Raw genomic sequence first — 12,795 nt, forward strand, 5'->3', positions numbered from 1 at the left:
ACCCTCGAAATTCAAGGTTTTAGGATATCGCAGAGCAAAGATTAAGTTTTCCAATTATTAGATTTTGTAAAGAAATGTGTAGAAGTGGTAATAAACGAAGATGACATAACAGAAGTTTTCATTGCGATGACAATACCCCAGTTATCAATCAATTAACAAACAATGCAATCTGTAGTATGGTTCTAGATCGCCAAAACACTGCTACTGATAGTGAAGGAAATTATTGAAAATGAGAAAATTTCGATTCACAAGTTAGTTGGAATTCTCGACACAGCAATTACAGGACTTGAACAATGGAACTTTGTAATTGAACAAAGAATTATATCTGTCTATAGAAGAAAAAGAGAAAGTATTAGCACAAAAACAAAGCAACTTAAAAGGCTTACATTGAAATAAATGTTTAATAGAGTAAACAAATAAATATTAAGTTTTTTCGTAAATTTTAATAGCCTTTTTAGATCATAAATGCTTCATTATTTATGATCATGCCTAGATTTAAACTCATCTAATATCCAGGATCCCTGAAGTCTGAAAGTATCTGGATCTCGGATTTTGTACCGTATTAGCTTTCTAAATACGGTACAAAAACCATAATTATTGAATTTAATAAAACCATAATTATTGAATTTAAAGAGCTGAGGCTAGAAAACCAGTGTTACAGAAAAACCATAATATTTAAAAGTAATAAATGTTCATTTATGTTCAGTTACACATCTAAATTGTATATTTTATTTGAAGTTAAAATAATTGTTAATATCACTATAATAAATGCCTCATTGATGACAATTTGTATACCATATTTCATAAAAAAAAGTGTTGAGTGAGCTTGATTAAAGAATTTTATTCACTGTTTAAACAATGTGCCTAATTCTGTTTTTCTGTATAGAATTTTTTAATCTGAAGTTTATAAACATTTGTATTGTATTCTGATGTAATTTTTACTTATTAGCTCTTCTCAACTGATGATATTGCTAATAATGAATGTTTAGCGGGGCAGATTGCGGTAAGTTAGATAATTACCTCATTTCTAAGTATTTGAACAAGTTTGTGACATTTTTTAAATACTGAGCAACTGGGATAAGCATATCATATATACCTAGTGATAGTAACTATTGTATGATGTTAAACTTTTACTAATTTAATCAAAACTTTTACTAATTTAATCAAAACTTTTACTAATTTAATCTTAAACTTTTACTAATTTAGTCAGCCTTAAACTTTTACTAATTTGACATCCATTGATGAACATTTTCTAGCGCATTAACAGGGTTCGTAGCGGTCCTTACAAGTGCTTATAAGTCCTTATATTTGAAAATAAAATATAAAGGCCCTTATAGGTGCTTACTTTTTCTTTAAAACCCTTATTTTTTGTTTTTAGTGCTTATTTCTTGCTTTTAGTGCTTTTTTTTTTAATTCTTTGTTTTTAATGAACGTGCATTTTTTCCCCGTACCAAAGCCGAAACTAAGTAAACAACTTTTCTTCCTTATATGCAACGTCAGGTGGTGAATCATACTCCCGAAAATTGCTTTTCCCCCCCTTCCTCTGCATTAACGTAACCTATGGTGCGCATGAGAGTACAGACAGGTGCACGTCATTTTTTGGCCAAAGAATTGCGAAAACGTAGAAAATTCCGATACATTCGGTATTCTTTTCCTCCCAATCAAATACTACACACGTTTGAATTTCTATCAAGATTTTAATAATTTGCATTCTCGTTCCGCGTAGTCAGTTCATATTCGTGTTTATTATGATCGTTATATTATGAGCATATGTATGAATATAATAATATAGTTGCAGTAACTGCTGAAGTATAGATAAACTTCCAAAAATGGGCGTGTTTTTACACAGATTAGCTTTCTAAGGAATAATATTCGGAGCGGCTTAAATAAAAGGAAAGTAATTAGTCTTTTTTTTTTTTTTTTTTTTTTTTTTTTTTTTTTGACAATACATTATACAGTACGGAGGTTGGGAGGTTCTCCCCTTTCTCCTCAAAATCTAATATTGAAGCAGCGGACTTTTTTTTTGTCACTGTCCGATCTGGATTGGATAGGACTAAAAGTTTTTGCGGTCTACCCAACCTAAGCGAAGATTGATTCTATTCCGGAAATTTAACGCAGTCTGTTGAAAATTAGAATCAGAAACACCCCAGATTAGTTAGTCTCTTTTCCTTTATTTAGTTCTTTATTCTCTGAATGCCTGCAGCTGTTGATTCCAATTGCGTAATATAACATGTGGAAAAATTACGCCGCATGTATTGCGCAATGACGTTTGCAGTGTTTTGCAGCAATAATTAATTTTGATGTTCAGTCTGAGATTTGTTTATGAACACTTAAAAGAGTTTTACTGTGCTTTCGAAGCAGAATATTTCTCAGTTCCGTTGGTTTTTATATGATGCACATATTGAAATGTCAAAACCATTTATTTAGCCTAAATTTAAATCTAAAGAACGGCTACAATCTCCCCCACTTCTCTTTTTCCAATTACTACCCGGAATATTCGGGAATTTCCGAGTATGCGGGTTAGTTAAGCTTTTACTGTTAAAGGATGACTGCATGAAGCAATTTCCCGTCTTCTGATTTCAGAAATGTGCCTCTTTTTTACTTAAATTACTTTGTTTGGGATATATGTTAAGGGAAAACTGTTATGCAATGAAAATTTAGAAAATTTTCAGAATTTTCATTTAAGTTAAATTATTTAAATATTAATACGAGTGGAAAAATAAATTGTATTTATTATTAGGTGTCAAATGAATACAATTAATATGGCTTATTATTATTTATTTTCTATATTTTCAACTGAAATATCATCATTAAATTTTGTAATATAGTTTAGTTCTGCATAGTTTTTTTTCTCTCATTGTAAACTAATTCTGTAAATTGAACTGTCATTTAAAATTAAAAAAAAAAAAAGTTAATTGTTTTCCATTGTTGAGGTAATGCTCATTCTCTTAATAAATATTGCATTGCTCATATTTTAAATTACAAGTCTAATTTTTCTTTTAAGGAATATGTGTATAATGTAATTAGACAGGTACTTATTTTTTCCTTGAAATGTGCTTATAGGTGCTTATTTTTTTAACTAAAATGTGGCTTATGAACCCTGATTAATTTTTAGGATAAAGGCATTCTCCTATTCCTAAATTATGCATAACTGATTTTCCCTCTCCCTTCTGGAATCTATATGTTCCACTTGTAACCCTCTATTTCTGTTTTATCAATTTTTATAAAAATGATGGTAAACTTTTCTTCAGCCATCCAAAAATATGGCAGGCTAAACTTTAAATGTGCTTTCAGAAGTGATAATTTGTTTATTTTTTAGTTGGGTTGCATGAGAAATCTGCAATGCCCTGATTGGGGCGTTAACTCTGAACTTTGCAATTGCAAGCCAAACATGCTTTCCTATTACATCCTGAAAGTACGCAGCAAAAGGACAAAAACTTTAATGGTTAAAGTTTTATATTTCAAATCATAATTCCATGGCTCTTTAAAAAAATTAATCATTGATTTACATATTTAGAAAAATTACTATTTTAATAATTTACAGTTTTGAAATGAAACACATTAAGAAACTTTCCTTTTGGTAAATGGGAGTTCACATTGAAAAAGTATAAATTGTAATGTAACTAATATAAATAGTATAGCACTATTTTTAAAGCACTTTTTTTATATCTCTATTTTTTCCTCAAAATCCACCTTTTCACTGCATTTATGTTCTGTGAAGAGAATGGCCATGAGTAAAAAAGAAAAGAAAATTTTTATATATGTATATATATACACTGGAGTAAAAATAGCATTTTGAAGCAAATCAATTAAAAGCTTTTACATGTATCATCTGTGCAGAATTTAATACTGCAATTAACAGAAAAAGTAAATAAAGCCTTGTAGTCAAAAACTACAAGTGTAATTTATAAAGCAGTATACTTAATAGTAGGACTATATCTTTTTCTACATCAGATGAGGGAAAATACTTCTGAAAGATTCTTGAGAAAGGTTGAAAATTTAGCATTACAGATAAACAATTTGAATAGAAACAAAGGTTAATAAATGTGATTGTCAGGAATCCATTCATAAGAAAAGTTTTTTTCAGAAAACTATTATTTCATACTTATCAAAATTAAAGAACTGTTATATATTATATTAGAAAAAGATATAGTCCTACTATTAAGTATACTGCTTTATAAATTACACTTGTAGTTTTTGACTACAAGGCTTTATTTACTTTTTCTGTTAATTGCAGTATTAAATTCTGCACAGATGATACATGTAAAAGCTTTTAATTGATTTGCTTCAAAATGCTATTTTTACTCTAGTGCAATGATTTACATTATACTATATTTTTAATAACTGATATTCTTTGTTGATTTGTATATCTGATTTTTTAACAGCATTTACTCTTGATGACATAAGTGCATCCAGAGTTGACGGAATGCATTTATGTCTTCATGACCTTCTGCATTGCGTATAGTTCTTAGCTAATCACATGAATGAAAAATTTTATTGTAAATACTGCTGCAATCCAAGTATGCACTCTCTTTCTGTGCCACTTGCTCGTTAAATGATGTCTCTTTGCTAAACAGCATTCTTCCTGTGTTCCAAAATGTTACTCCATATATAAAATTGTGGGTCCCGTTTAGCATCCTTAGTGTTCTACAAATTAAAACAATGTATTTCTGAAGAATTTTTCCTGTTCAAAAATAAAAATGCTGTTTAAACCATCAAGCCAGTTACGATTTTCCTCCAGTCGTCATCTATGCCACAGTCTTGACCATGATTAAAAAGTTAATTGGTGCATTCCCTAAACAAGATATACTAATATTTAGTTATCCGCACAAAATAAATCATCACATATACGTATATCAGGTTGTAATGAAAGTTTTCTGCCAAAAAATGTTCTTAGTAAAGTTAAGGGGTGAACAAAACATGAAAGCAGTACCTTTAGTGCGGATAGTAATCCCCATTCAAATCTATAATTTCCTGCCAACGTTTTGTTAGTTTTTGAAAGCCTTTGGCCCAGAAACTTAATGGCTGCAAGTTCAAAAACAGATAGACCTCATTTCGGACATGGTGTGCAGAATGAACGATAGCACTAGCAAGATGTAGCTGCAGGTGTGAAAAAAGAATTCCAAAAGAGTGCTGTCGGAGCTACAGGGACGTCTCTTTGCTAAACTGCATTCTTCCTGTGTTCCAAAATGTTACTGCATATATAAAATTGTGGGTCCCGTTTAGCATCCTTAGTGTTCTACAAATTAAAACAATGTATTTCTGAAGAATTTTTCCTGTTCAAAAATAAAAATGCTGTTTAAACCATCAAGCCAGTTACGATTTTCCTCCAGTCGTCATCTATGCCACAGTCTTGACCATGATTAAAAAGTTAATTGGTGCATTCCCTAAACAAGATATACTAATATTTAGTTATCCGCACAAAATAAATCATCACATATACGTATATCAGGTTGTAATGAAAGTTTTCTGCCAAAAAATGTTCTTAGTAAAATTAAGGGGGGAACAAAACATGAAAGCAGTACCTTTAGTGCGGATAGTAATCCCCATTCAAATCTATAATTTCCTGCCAACGTTTTGTTAGTTTTTGAAAGCCTTTGGCCCAGAAACTTAATGGCTGCAAGTTCAAAAACAAATAGACCTCATTTCAGACATGGTGTGCAGAATGAACGATAGCACTAGCAAGATGTAGCTGCAGGTGTGAAAAAAGAATTCCAAAAGAGTGCTGTCGGAGCTACAGGGGTTGGACAAAAATATGGAAACACCTTTAAAAAAACATGTTTCTTTGTTTAATATGGTGTAAGAAACCCGTTGGCATCCAAAACAGCTTGCAGTCTTCTCGGAATGGATAAATACAGTTCCTGTATGTTTGCCAAGGGAATATTATACCATTCTTCCTGCAAAACGGTGGCAAGTTCAGATAACGATGTTGGCGGTGGATAACGAGAACACACTTTCCGTTCCAATGTAGACCAAAAAGGTTCGATAATATTCAGGTCTGGTGACTGTGGTGGCTAGGGCAGATGGGACAACTCATCTTCGTGTTCAGAAAACCAGTCCTGGACAATGTGAGCTGTGTGAACAGGGGCTTTGTCATCTTGGAAGACACCATCACCATCGGGGAACAAAGTTTGTACCATGGGATGAACTTGATCGGCCAAAATGTTCACATAAGTCTTGGCAGTCATGTGCCCTGACACAGTTATCATGGGGTTAGCAGAGAACTACGATATGGCTGCCCAAACCATAACAGAACTCCCGCCATGTTTCACTCTTGGCAACAAGCAGTCTGTATTATAGGCTTGAGATAGCGTTCTCCAGACGTAAGCTCGGCCAGAAGTGGGAAACAATGTGAAAGAATACTCGTCAGACCATATTACTTGCTTCCACTGCTCTATAGTCCAGGCTTTATGACTTAAACACCACCTTTTCCTGTTACGGGCATTAGCATCACTGATGAGTGGCTTCTCAATTGCAGCACGGCCAGCAATTCCCTGTTTATGAAGCTCGCTTCTAATTGTTTTGGTACTCACAGGGTTCGGTAACACAACATTCATTTCAGCAGTAACTTTTGCAGCTGTGGTCTTCTTATTTTTCATCACAATAGCCCTTACTGATCATCTGTCACTATCACTCAGGACACACTTTCGTCCGCGCTGTGATTTAGCAGATGATGTTTTCCCGCTTTTCAAATATGCGGAATAAATCTTCGATACAGTACCTCTTGAAACACTAAACACCTCGGCTACCTTGCTTACGGAAGCATCTACCATACGCGCTCCAACAATTTGCCCATGTTCGAAGTCTGTTAACTCTGACATAATGCAATGACAACCTCACATAACAGTACTCCGACAACAACTGAACTGTTTAGCACATTTACGAAGTTGTATAGGTGGCGTCAGTAGTCAAAAACACCAGCGCCACCTACATATTTCATTAAAATCAATCTTTCTTTTCAAACATGCATTTCACAAGGTGTTTCCATATTTTTGTCCATCAACTGTATATGGTGGATGTGGCAAAAGATCCCATTCCAGTCCATACAGAATCCAGCCGGTGAATGCAGACATATGTGGCCTTGCATTATCTTGATGGAACATAACCTTGTCATGCCGGAACACAGTTCGATGTTTTTCTTCAGTAGCAGCATCGACACGGGCTAGCATCTAGCTATGCATTTTACTGTTGAGGGTTTTACCTTTCTCCAGATACTCTTTGGGAATAATACCATAGCAATCCCACCAGATACAAAGCATGATCTTTTTGTTAGTCAAATTGCACTTTGCGATGCTGCCGATGGGCTCCCCGGGCCTAGACATCGATTGAACTTGCACATCAAATTTATGCAATGCATAGAACAACTAATGGGCATGGTACTAACATCTAACTTCTTAGGAAGCTCTTGAGTGGCTGCGTACTAATCTTCCACAAGTTCTCGCAGGTGGGCCTTATCAACATCAGTAGGCTAGCCAGAGCTCTCTGCTTCTTGAATGTCCTAGCCCTTGTTTTTGAATTTCTGGTACCAAACCTTCACGGTGTCATACGATACAACATTAGTACCCAAAGCTGTACACATGATTTGGTGACATTCTGTAGCTGACTTTTTGCAACAGAACTGGAAGTAAATAATGGTTCCGATCTGGTAGCATGATAGTTCCATTTCACACATCTGGTACTTAATGATTATGATATTTTTTACAAATGTTACAAGACAGTATTCTAAAGCAAGTCTCTTTCTTTCAAATGTGAAAAATTACTTTACAGAATATGATTAACCCCTTAAGGACCAGCACAAGGAAAACGAAGCACAGTCACTGGACCATACCCGCTGAAATGGATCGTCGCCACTGGCCCATCCATTTTCATCAGTTAAGCCTAATTTTACAAAAAAAAAAAAAAAAAAAAAAAAAACTTATAAAAATCAGAATTTGGATATATTATGACTTCAATTTTTGAAGTTGCATATTTAATGTACTTGTTTTTAATGTGTATTGAAATAAAGAATGTCGCATTAATAGAAATAAATGAAACAGACAGAATACTAAAATCATAACTATATACACAGAAAAAAATACTATAAACATAAAAAAAAAATTTCAAATACAAAATTTTGAAAAAAAAAAAAAAAAAAAAAAAACTTAAATAAGAATTATCTAGGCAATTAAATTCCAATTTAAAAATTCTGCTTTGTGTGAAATAATTCAAAACAAGGATCGACACACACAGTCCTACATTGCATATTTTACACTCAAAATACGTTAGTTGCTTTCACTTTTCCTTGATTTTAGCGCACACAACGCATTTTCTCTTACCTTTATTACCTTTTCCGTCAATGTAAGTTTTTGGAAACTCTCTTCCAGTTAGATGGAAAGGTCCGAGCGTCTGATGATTTTGGACAAATTTTTAAGTTTAAAGTAAGGTCTCTTGGCCATGGCTAACGGAATGCAACTGAACATAATCCCATCACCATGTCCCAAAACTTCTTCAAAAGACGCTCAGAAATATTTCATCCTCAAACCCTGTGTGACATCAGGTTTATATTAAAAAACTTCCTGTTTTTCTAAATCGAAAACAGTGTCCACGATGACCGGAAAGTGATCAAGGAAAGACCCCCACTGGCAGGATATCAGCTACTGATTACATGAATATATGCATTATATGTAAAGTAAATACATTACATGTAAAGTGAATTTTAAAGAGTGCATTTATTCTGTTGTGGTTTATGCATTATCGACGAAGTAGATTTAATTCAATCCAATAAGTTTAGATGAAATGCAAGAAAAAATGCGTATAATTTAATGTTCTGTACAAGGAAATCATGTGGTGTACACATCAGACTTTATATATATATAATTATAATTAAAAGGGAGTACTCCTATTAATATTTTTGTATTTCAAATTAAGAAACCTAATAAAGGAAAAGAATTACAATTTGCAGTCTAAATAAGTTCCAGTTTACAAATTCGTAAATTTTTAAGTAATATTAATTTTTTTAATTTAAAATGTATTTTTTATTATTGTAATTTTTTTTAAGTATTAAATAGTAAAAGTTAAATCAGCATGGAAAAACTGCTTTACCAGTAATGGCTGATGGTGGTTATGCATAAAATTGTGACAACATAATTAAAGCCATATAAAGAAAATTACTTTTAAAATGAACAACTGAAAGGAAACCGAAATAATACCGACTCTTCAGAGAGAATTAACTTATTTCACGCTCCTTCCAGTCGTTCACCCATTGTGTTTCATCCTTGCTATGCATATGCAAATCAAAAGTAGAAATAAAGGTAAATATTTAATTCTCCAGATTTAGCATACTCATATCAAGAATTCTCCTACATGATGTAAATTAATTAAAATTTTTGTACTGAAAAACTTTATTTAAATGCCAAAATACTTTTAGTACAAAACATAAATATTCAATCAATGAGTTGAGTAACGTATATAAAAATGTGAAAATAAAATGGTATAATGCAAATATAAATAAAAGGAGTATACATAATATATCAAAAATACTCAATTAAATTAAACTTCGAATTTAAAAATTAATTAGGCCAGAATAATTTTAAAACTAAATCTATACTGTTCTTTATCCCAAGGGCAGGTGTTTTGCTTGTTGCCAAATTCATGAAAATTGTACTTATGGCATGGCTAAAAAGTGAAACTAGCTATTAATCGAATAAGTAGATAATTATTTTTTCTATTTCTATGGAATAAAAGTCAATTTCTATTTCTTCTATTTTCAAGTTTCTATTTCTATTGATTAAAAGTCAATAGAAATAGAAAAAGATTAAAAAATCTTCACACAAAACGAGTTGTAATTACAACTTAAGAAAAGAAATTATCTCTGAGTTAATATTAAATATTTGAAAAATTAAATAAATACAGATTAGTTTAAAAAATCTTCTCATAAAAGTGAATTCAGAGTTCATTTACTTATAGTCACTTTATTGCTGCGAATTTTGAATCTTTAGCTGCTTGATATGATTGTGAGAAAAATGTGTAACTTTTTCTTTTTAGGGTGATAGCAGTATCAAAAATGAAACAAATGATATTGTGGGTAAGTATATAATAAAATGTTTTCAAATAAATACTTTTGTTTATTATACATGTACTTTTGGGAAATTGTTGTCAAATGTATCAGGTGTACAGAGAAAAAGTTAAGAATATATTTTAATGTAAAAATTGTGAATATTTGTGTGCTGAAATGTGTAATGGTTAAATCTTAGTTTGCAAAGTAACCTTTTTAACAGTTCATTCAACTTCTTAAAAAAAAAAAAAAAAAATTAAGCACCTTGAAGGTAATCCATATGAGGTGCTTATTGCTTTCAGGTTTTAGATTTATGTCCTGGCAAAAGAAAAAGTAGTTGCTGCATGAAGAACATGTTTGTTTCAAGCTCGTGCATAAGCAATCTAATGAAACAAATGTAGAAGTTACCATGTGACATTAATTTATGTTGAAATGTTGTACCATCCTGCACTGTTTGGCTCTGCCATTTTGTTCAGTTTGTTTTAAATGTCAGGTGTTATGTCCTGTTTAATTTTTGAAGGACCCATTCTTAAATTATTTGTCCTCTTGTAAACTAAACTTGGTGGCACAAACTGCCATGGCTGGCAGTGCCCTGATATCTGCTTTCTAGACTGAGGGCTCATGGGTGCTCGTGCATCCTAGCCTGGACAAGTGGTCAGACTTTTTGGATTGTATAAATGCAAAACTAAGTATTTTATTAATGGTAATTATTACATTCAGTACTAGTACGTGCTCTGGCATGTTGCTTAGTCGAATCCAGATGTCTAAGAGAGAGTTTCTCTTCATATACAGTACATCATATTCTAACTTAACATGCCGTTGCCTGTTGAAATTCCAAATTTCAATATTTAAATTATAAACATAGAATTTAACAATTTCAAGAATAATTAATTCTACAGTACAAATATGAAAGCTAATAGGTAATTTTTCATCATGAATATAAAATATTATAATTATTATAAAAAACACAAACTGTTTCACTATGCTACGATCTAACTTACTCTTCACAGTTCCATTTCTTATTGAAAATTGTGCTTTATATTGAAATGGATCTTAACAGTTTCATTATATTGAAAATTGTGCTTTATATTGAAATGTATCTTAACAGTTCCATTTCAATATAAAGCACATTTTTCAATAAGAACACAATAATGTAAAGCTTGTTATTCTGGACAGGTAATAAACAAATTTTACTAATACATCGCACATGTGCAACATTTGATGTTTTCACTTTAAGAACTCAGGTTTTATTATCTTTAGCAGGTAAAACTTCTATAATTTTAGCTTCTACATTTGAATGGGGGAAGATTATCTTCCATTAACACCACTAGCATACCTGCCTTTAATTTTTTTAATTAATAAACTATATGATGCATTGCTGGAGATGATTTAAATAATCAGTTTGCCAACATTTCCAAATAATTTGTATGAACTTGGTAATAATCTGCCATTTAGAAAGTCTATAATATGGAAGATGAGACAAATCCGGTTCCGGATAAGAAGCAGTATAACGTTCAATTAAAAAATAATAACCCTGCATTAAGACGTCAAATTCATTCGCATTTGTTGATAAACGTAGAATTGGACAAGACTTGAGAATATCTATCTATATATATGTAATGATTTTAAAATACGTAGATGAAAGCAGTGGACCTCCCAACAGCTTACGATACTGCGTAGATGACTGAGAAGACTGTAGTGGCTTGAAGGTGGCAGAGTGGAAAGCACGATGACGCAATTTAGCACAACATATCTTGAAAAATCACAGTCTTTATTTTTTTCATGCGTATCAAATAATCCTTTTTCAGACAAAATATTTCTTATTAATATTTGAATAGAATAACTCCCATTTTGAAGTACGACGTCATCTTAAGCAAGTAAGCGGCAGCAGCATGGATGAAAAGCGTCTTACTAGCAGGACAGCTAACGCAGAAAAAGGGAAAGGTTATAGTACTTTCATAGGAAGAAGGCTGGGAGTGGTAAAGTTTCAGTTCACAGTTTTGGTTTAGAATTAATTTGATTGGACAAGAGGCATCTGCATTAAAACGTTACATAAGATAGAAAAGTCTGGAACCTGTGAGAAGAGATGAATTTAGGGGCAGATTACCAAATTTAGAATGTTAATTTTGAGGTCGTCAATTATTTTTTTGAAACAGCTATCATATTTTGTTATATCTTACATATATATATATATCTATCCAAAGTTCTTCAAAACTCAATTTGTAACTGCCAATTGTACACTGAAGATGATACTTGAATGGCTTGATACCTGCTTCCCATAAACCACCAAAGTTTGGTGTCCTATATGGTATCAGTTTCTAACTTATACCTTCAGATGTTAAGAAACCTGCTATGTCAGAATTAGATTTTAAGGACTATGCAATTTTTTCAATTCTGATTTTGCCCCAGTCATATTAGTACCATTATCTGACATTGTGGTATTACATTTTCCATGGCTAACAATATTTTTTTTAATAGTAGCAAGTAATGCATTTGTGGTTAAATCAGTTATTACCTCTGAATGTATTGCTTTACTAGCTAAACATATGAATACAGCAATGTACACTTTTTCATTATTACCTTTTTTCTCATGCAAACATTTAACATTGTAACACTCAAAAAATAATCTTGTAAATACATTATCTTTTGGCATTACATAAGGCAAATCATTTTTGTAATTAATATTGCTATTGGTTAGTCTGCCTCCTACTCTCAGAAGAGAATCATTATCTAGAAATGAACATGAAAATTTTAACTTATTT

The 12,795-nt window shown here is 32.0% G+C and overlaps 1 protein-coding gene across 4 annotated transcripts in view; it reads left to right on the plus strand.

Moving 5' to 3' along the window:
• Nucleotides 1–12,795, plus strand: part of LOC118184626 (uncharacterized) — a 142,716-nt gene that overhangs the window by 108,027 nt on the left and 21,894 nt on the right. For all 4 annotated transcript variants that reach the window (XM_085806892.1, XM_085806895.1, XM_085806893.1 and 1 more), the window contains exons 9-10: nt 950–1,003; nt 10,024–10,063. In XM_085806892.1, the coding sequence (XP_085663018.1) occupies nt 950–1,003; nt 10,024–10,063 (94 nt within the window). The remainder of the gene's footprint in view (nt 1–949; nt 1,004–10,023; nt 10,064–12,795) is intronic.

This window comes from Stegodyphus dumicola, chromosome 12 (genome assembly GCF_044657685.1).
Source record: "Stegodyphus dumicola isolate Sdum_Otavi_A_Nest chromosome 12, ASM4465768v1".
NCBI classification, from domain to species: Eukaryota; Metazoa; Arthropoda; class Arachnida; order Araneae; family Eresidae; genus Stegodyphus; species Stegodyphus dumicola.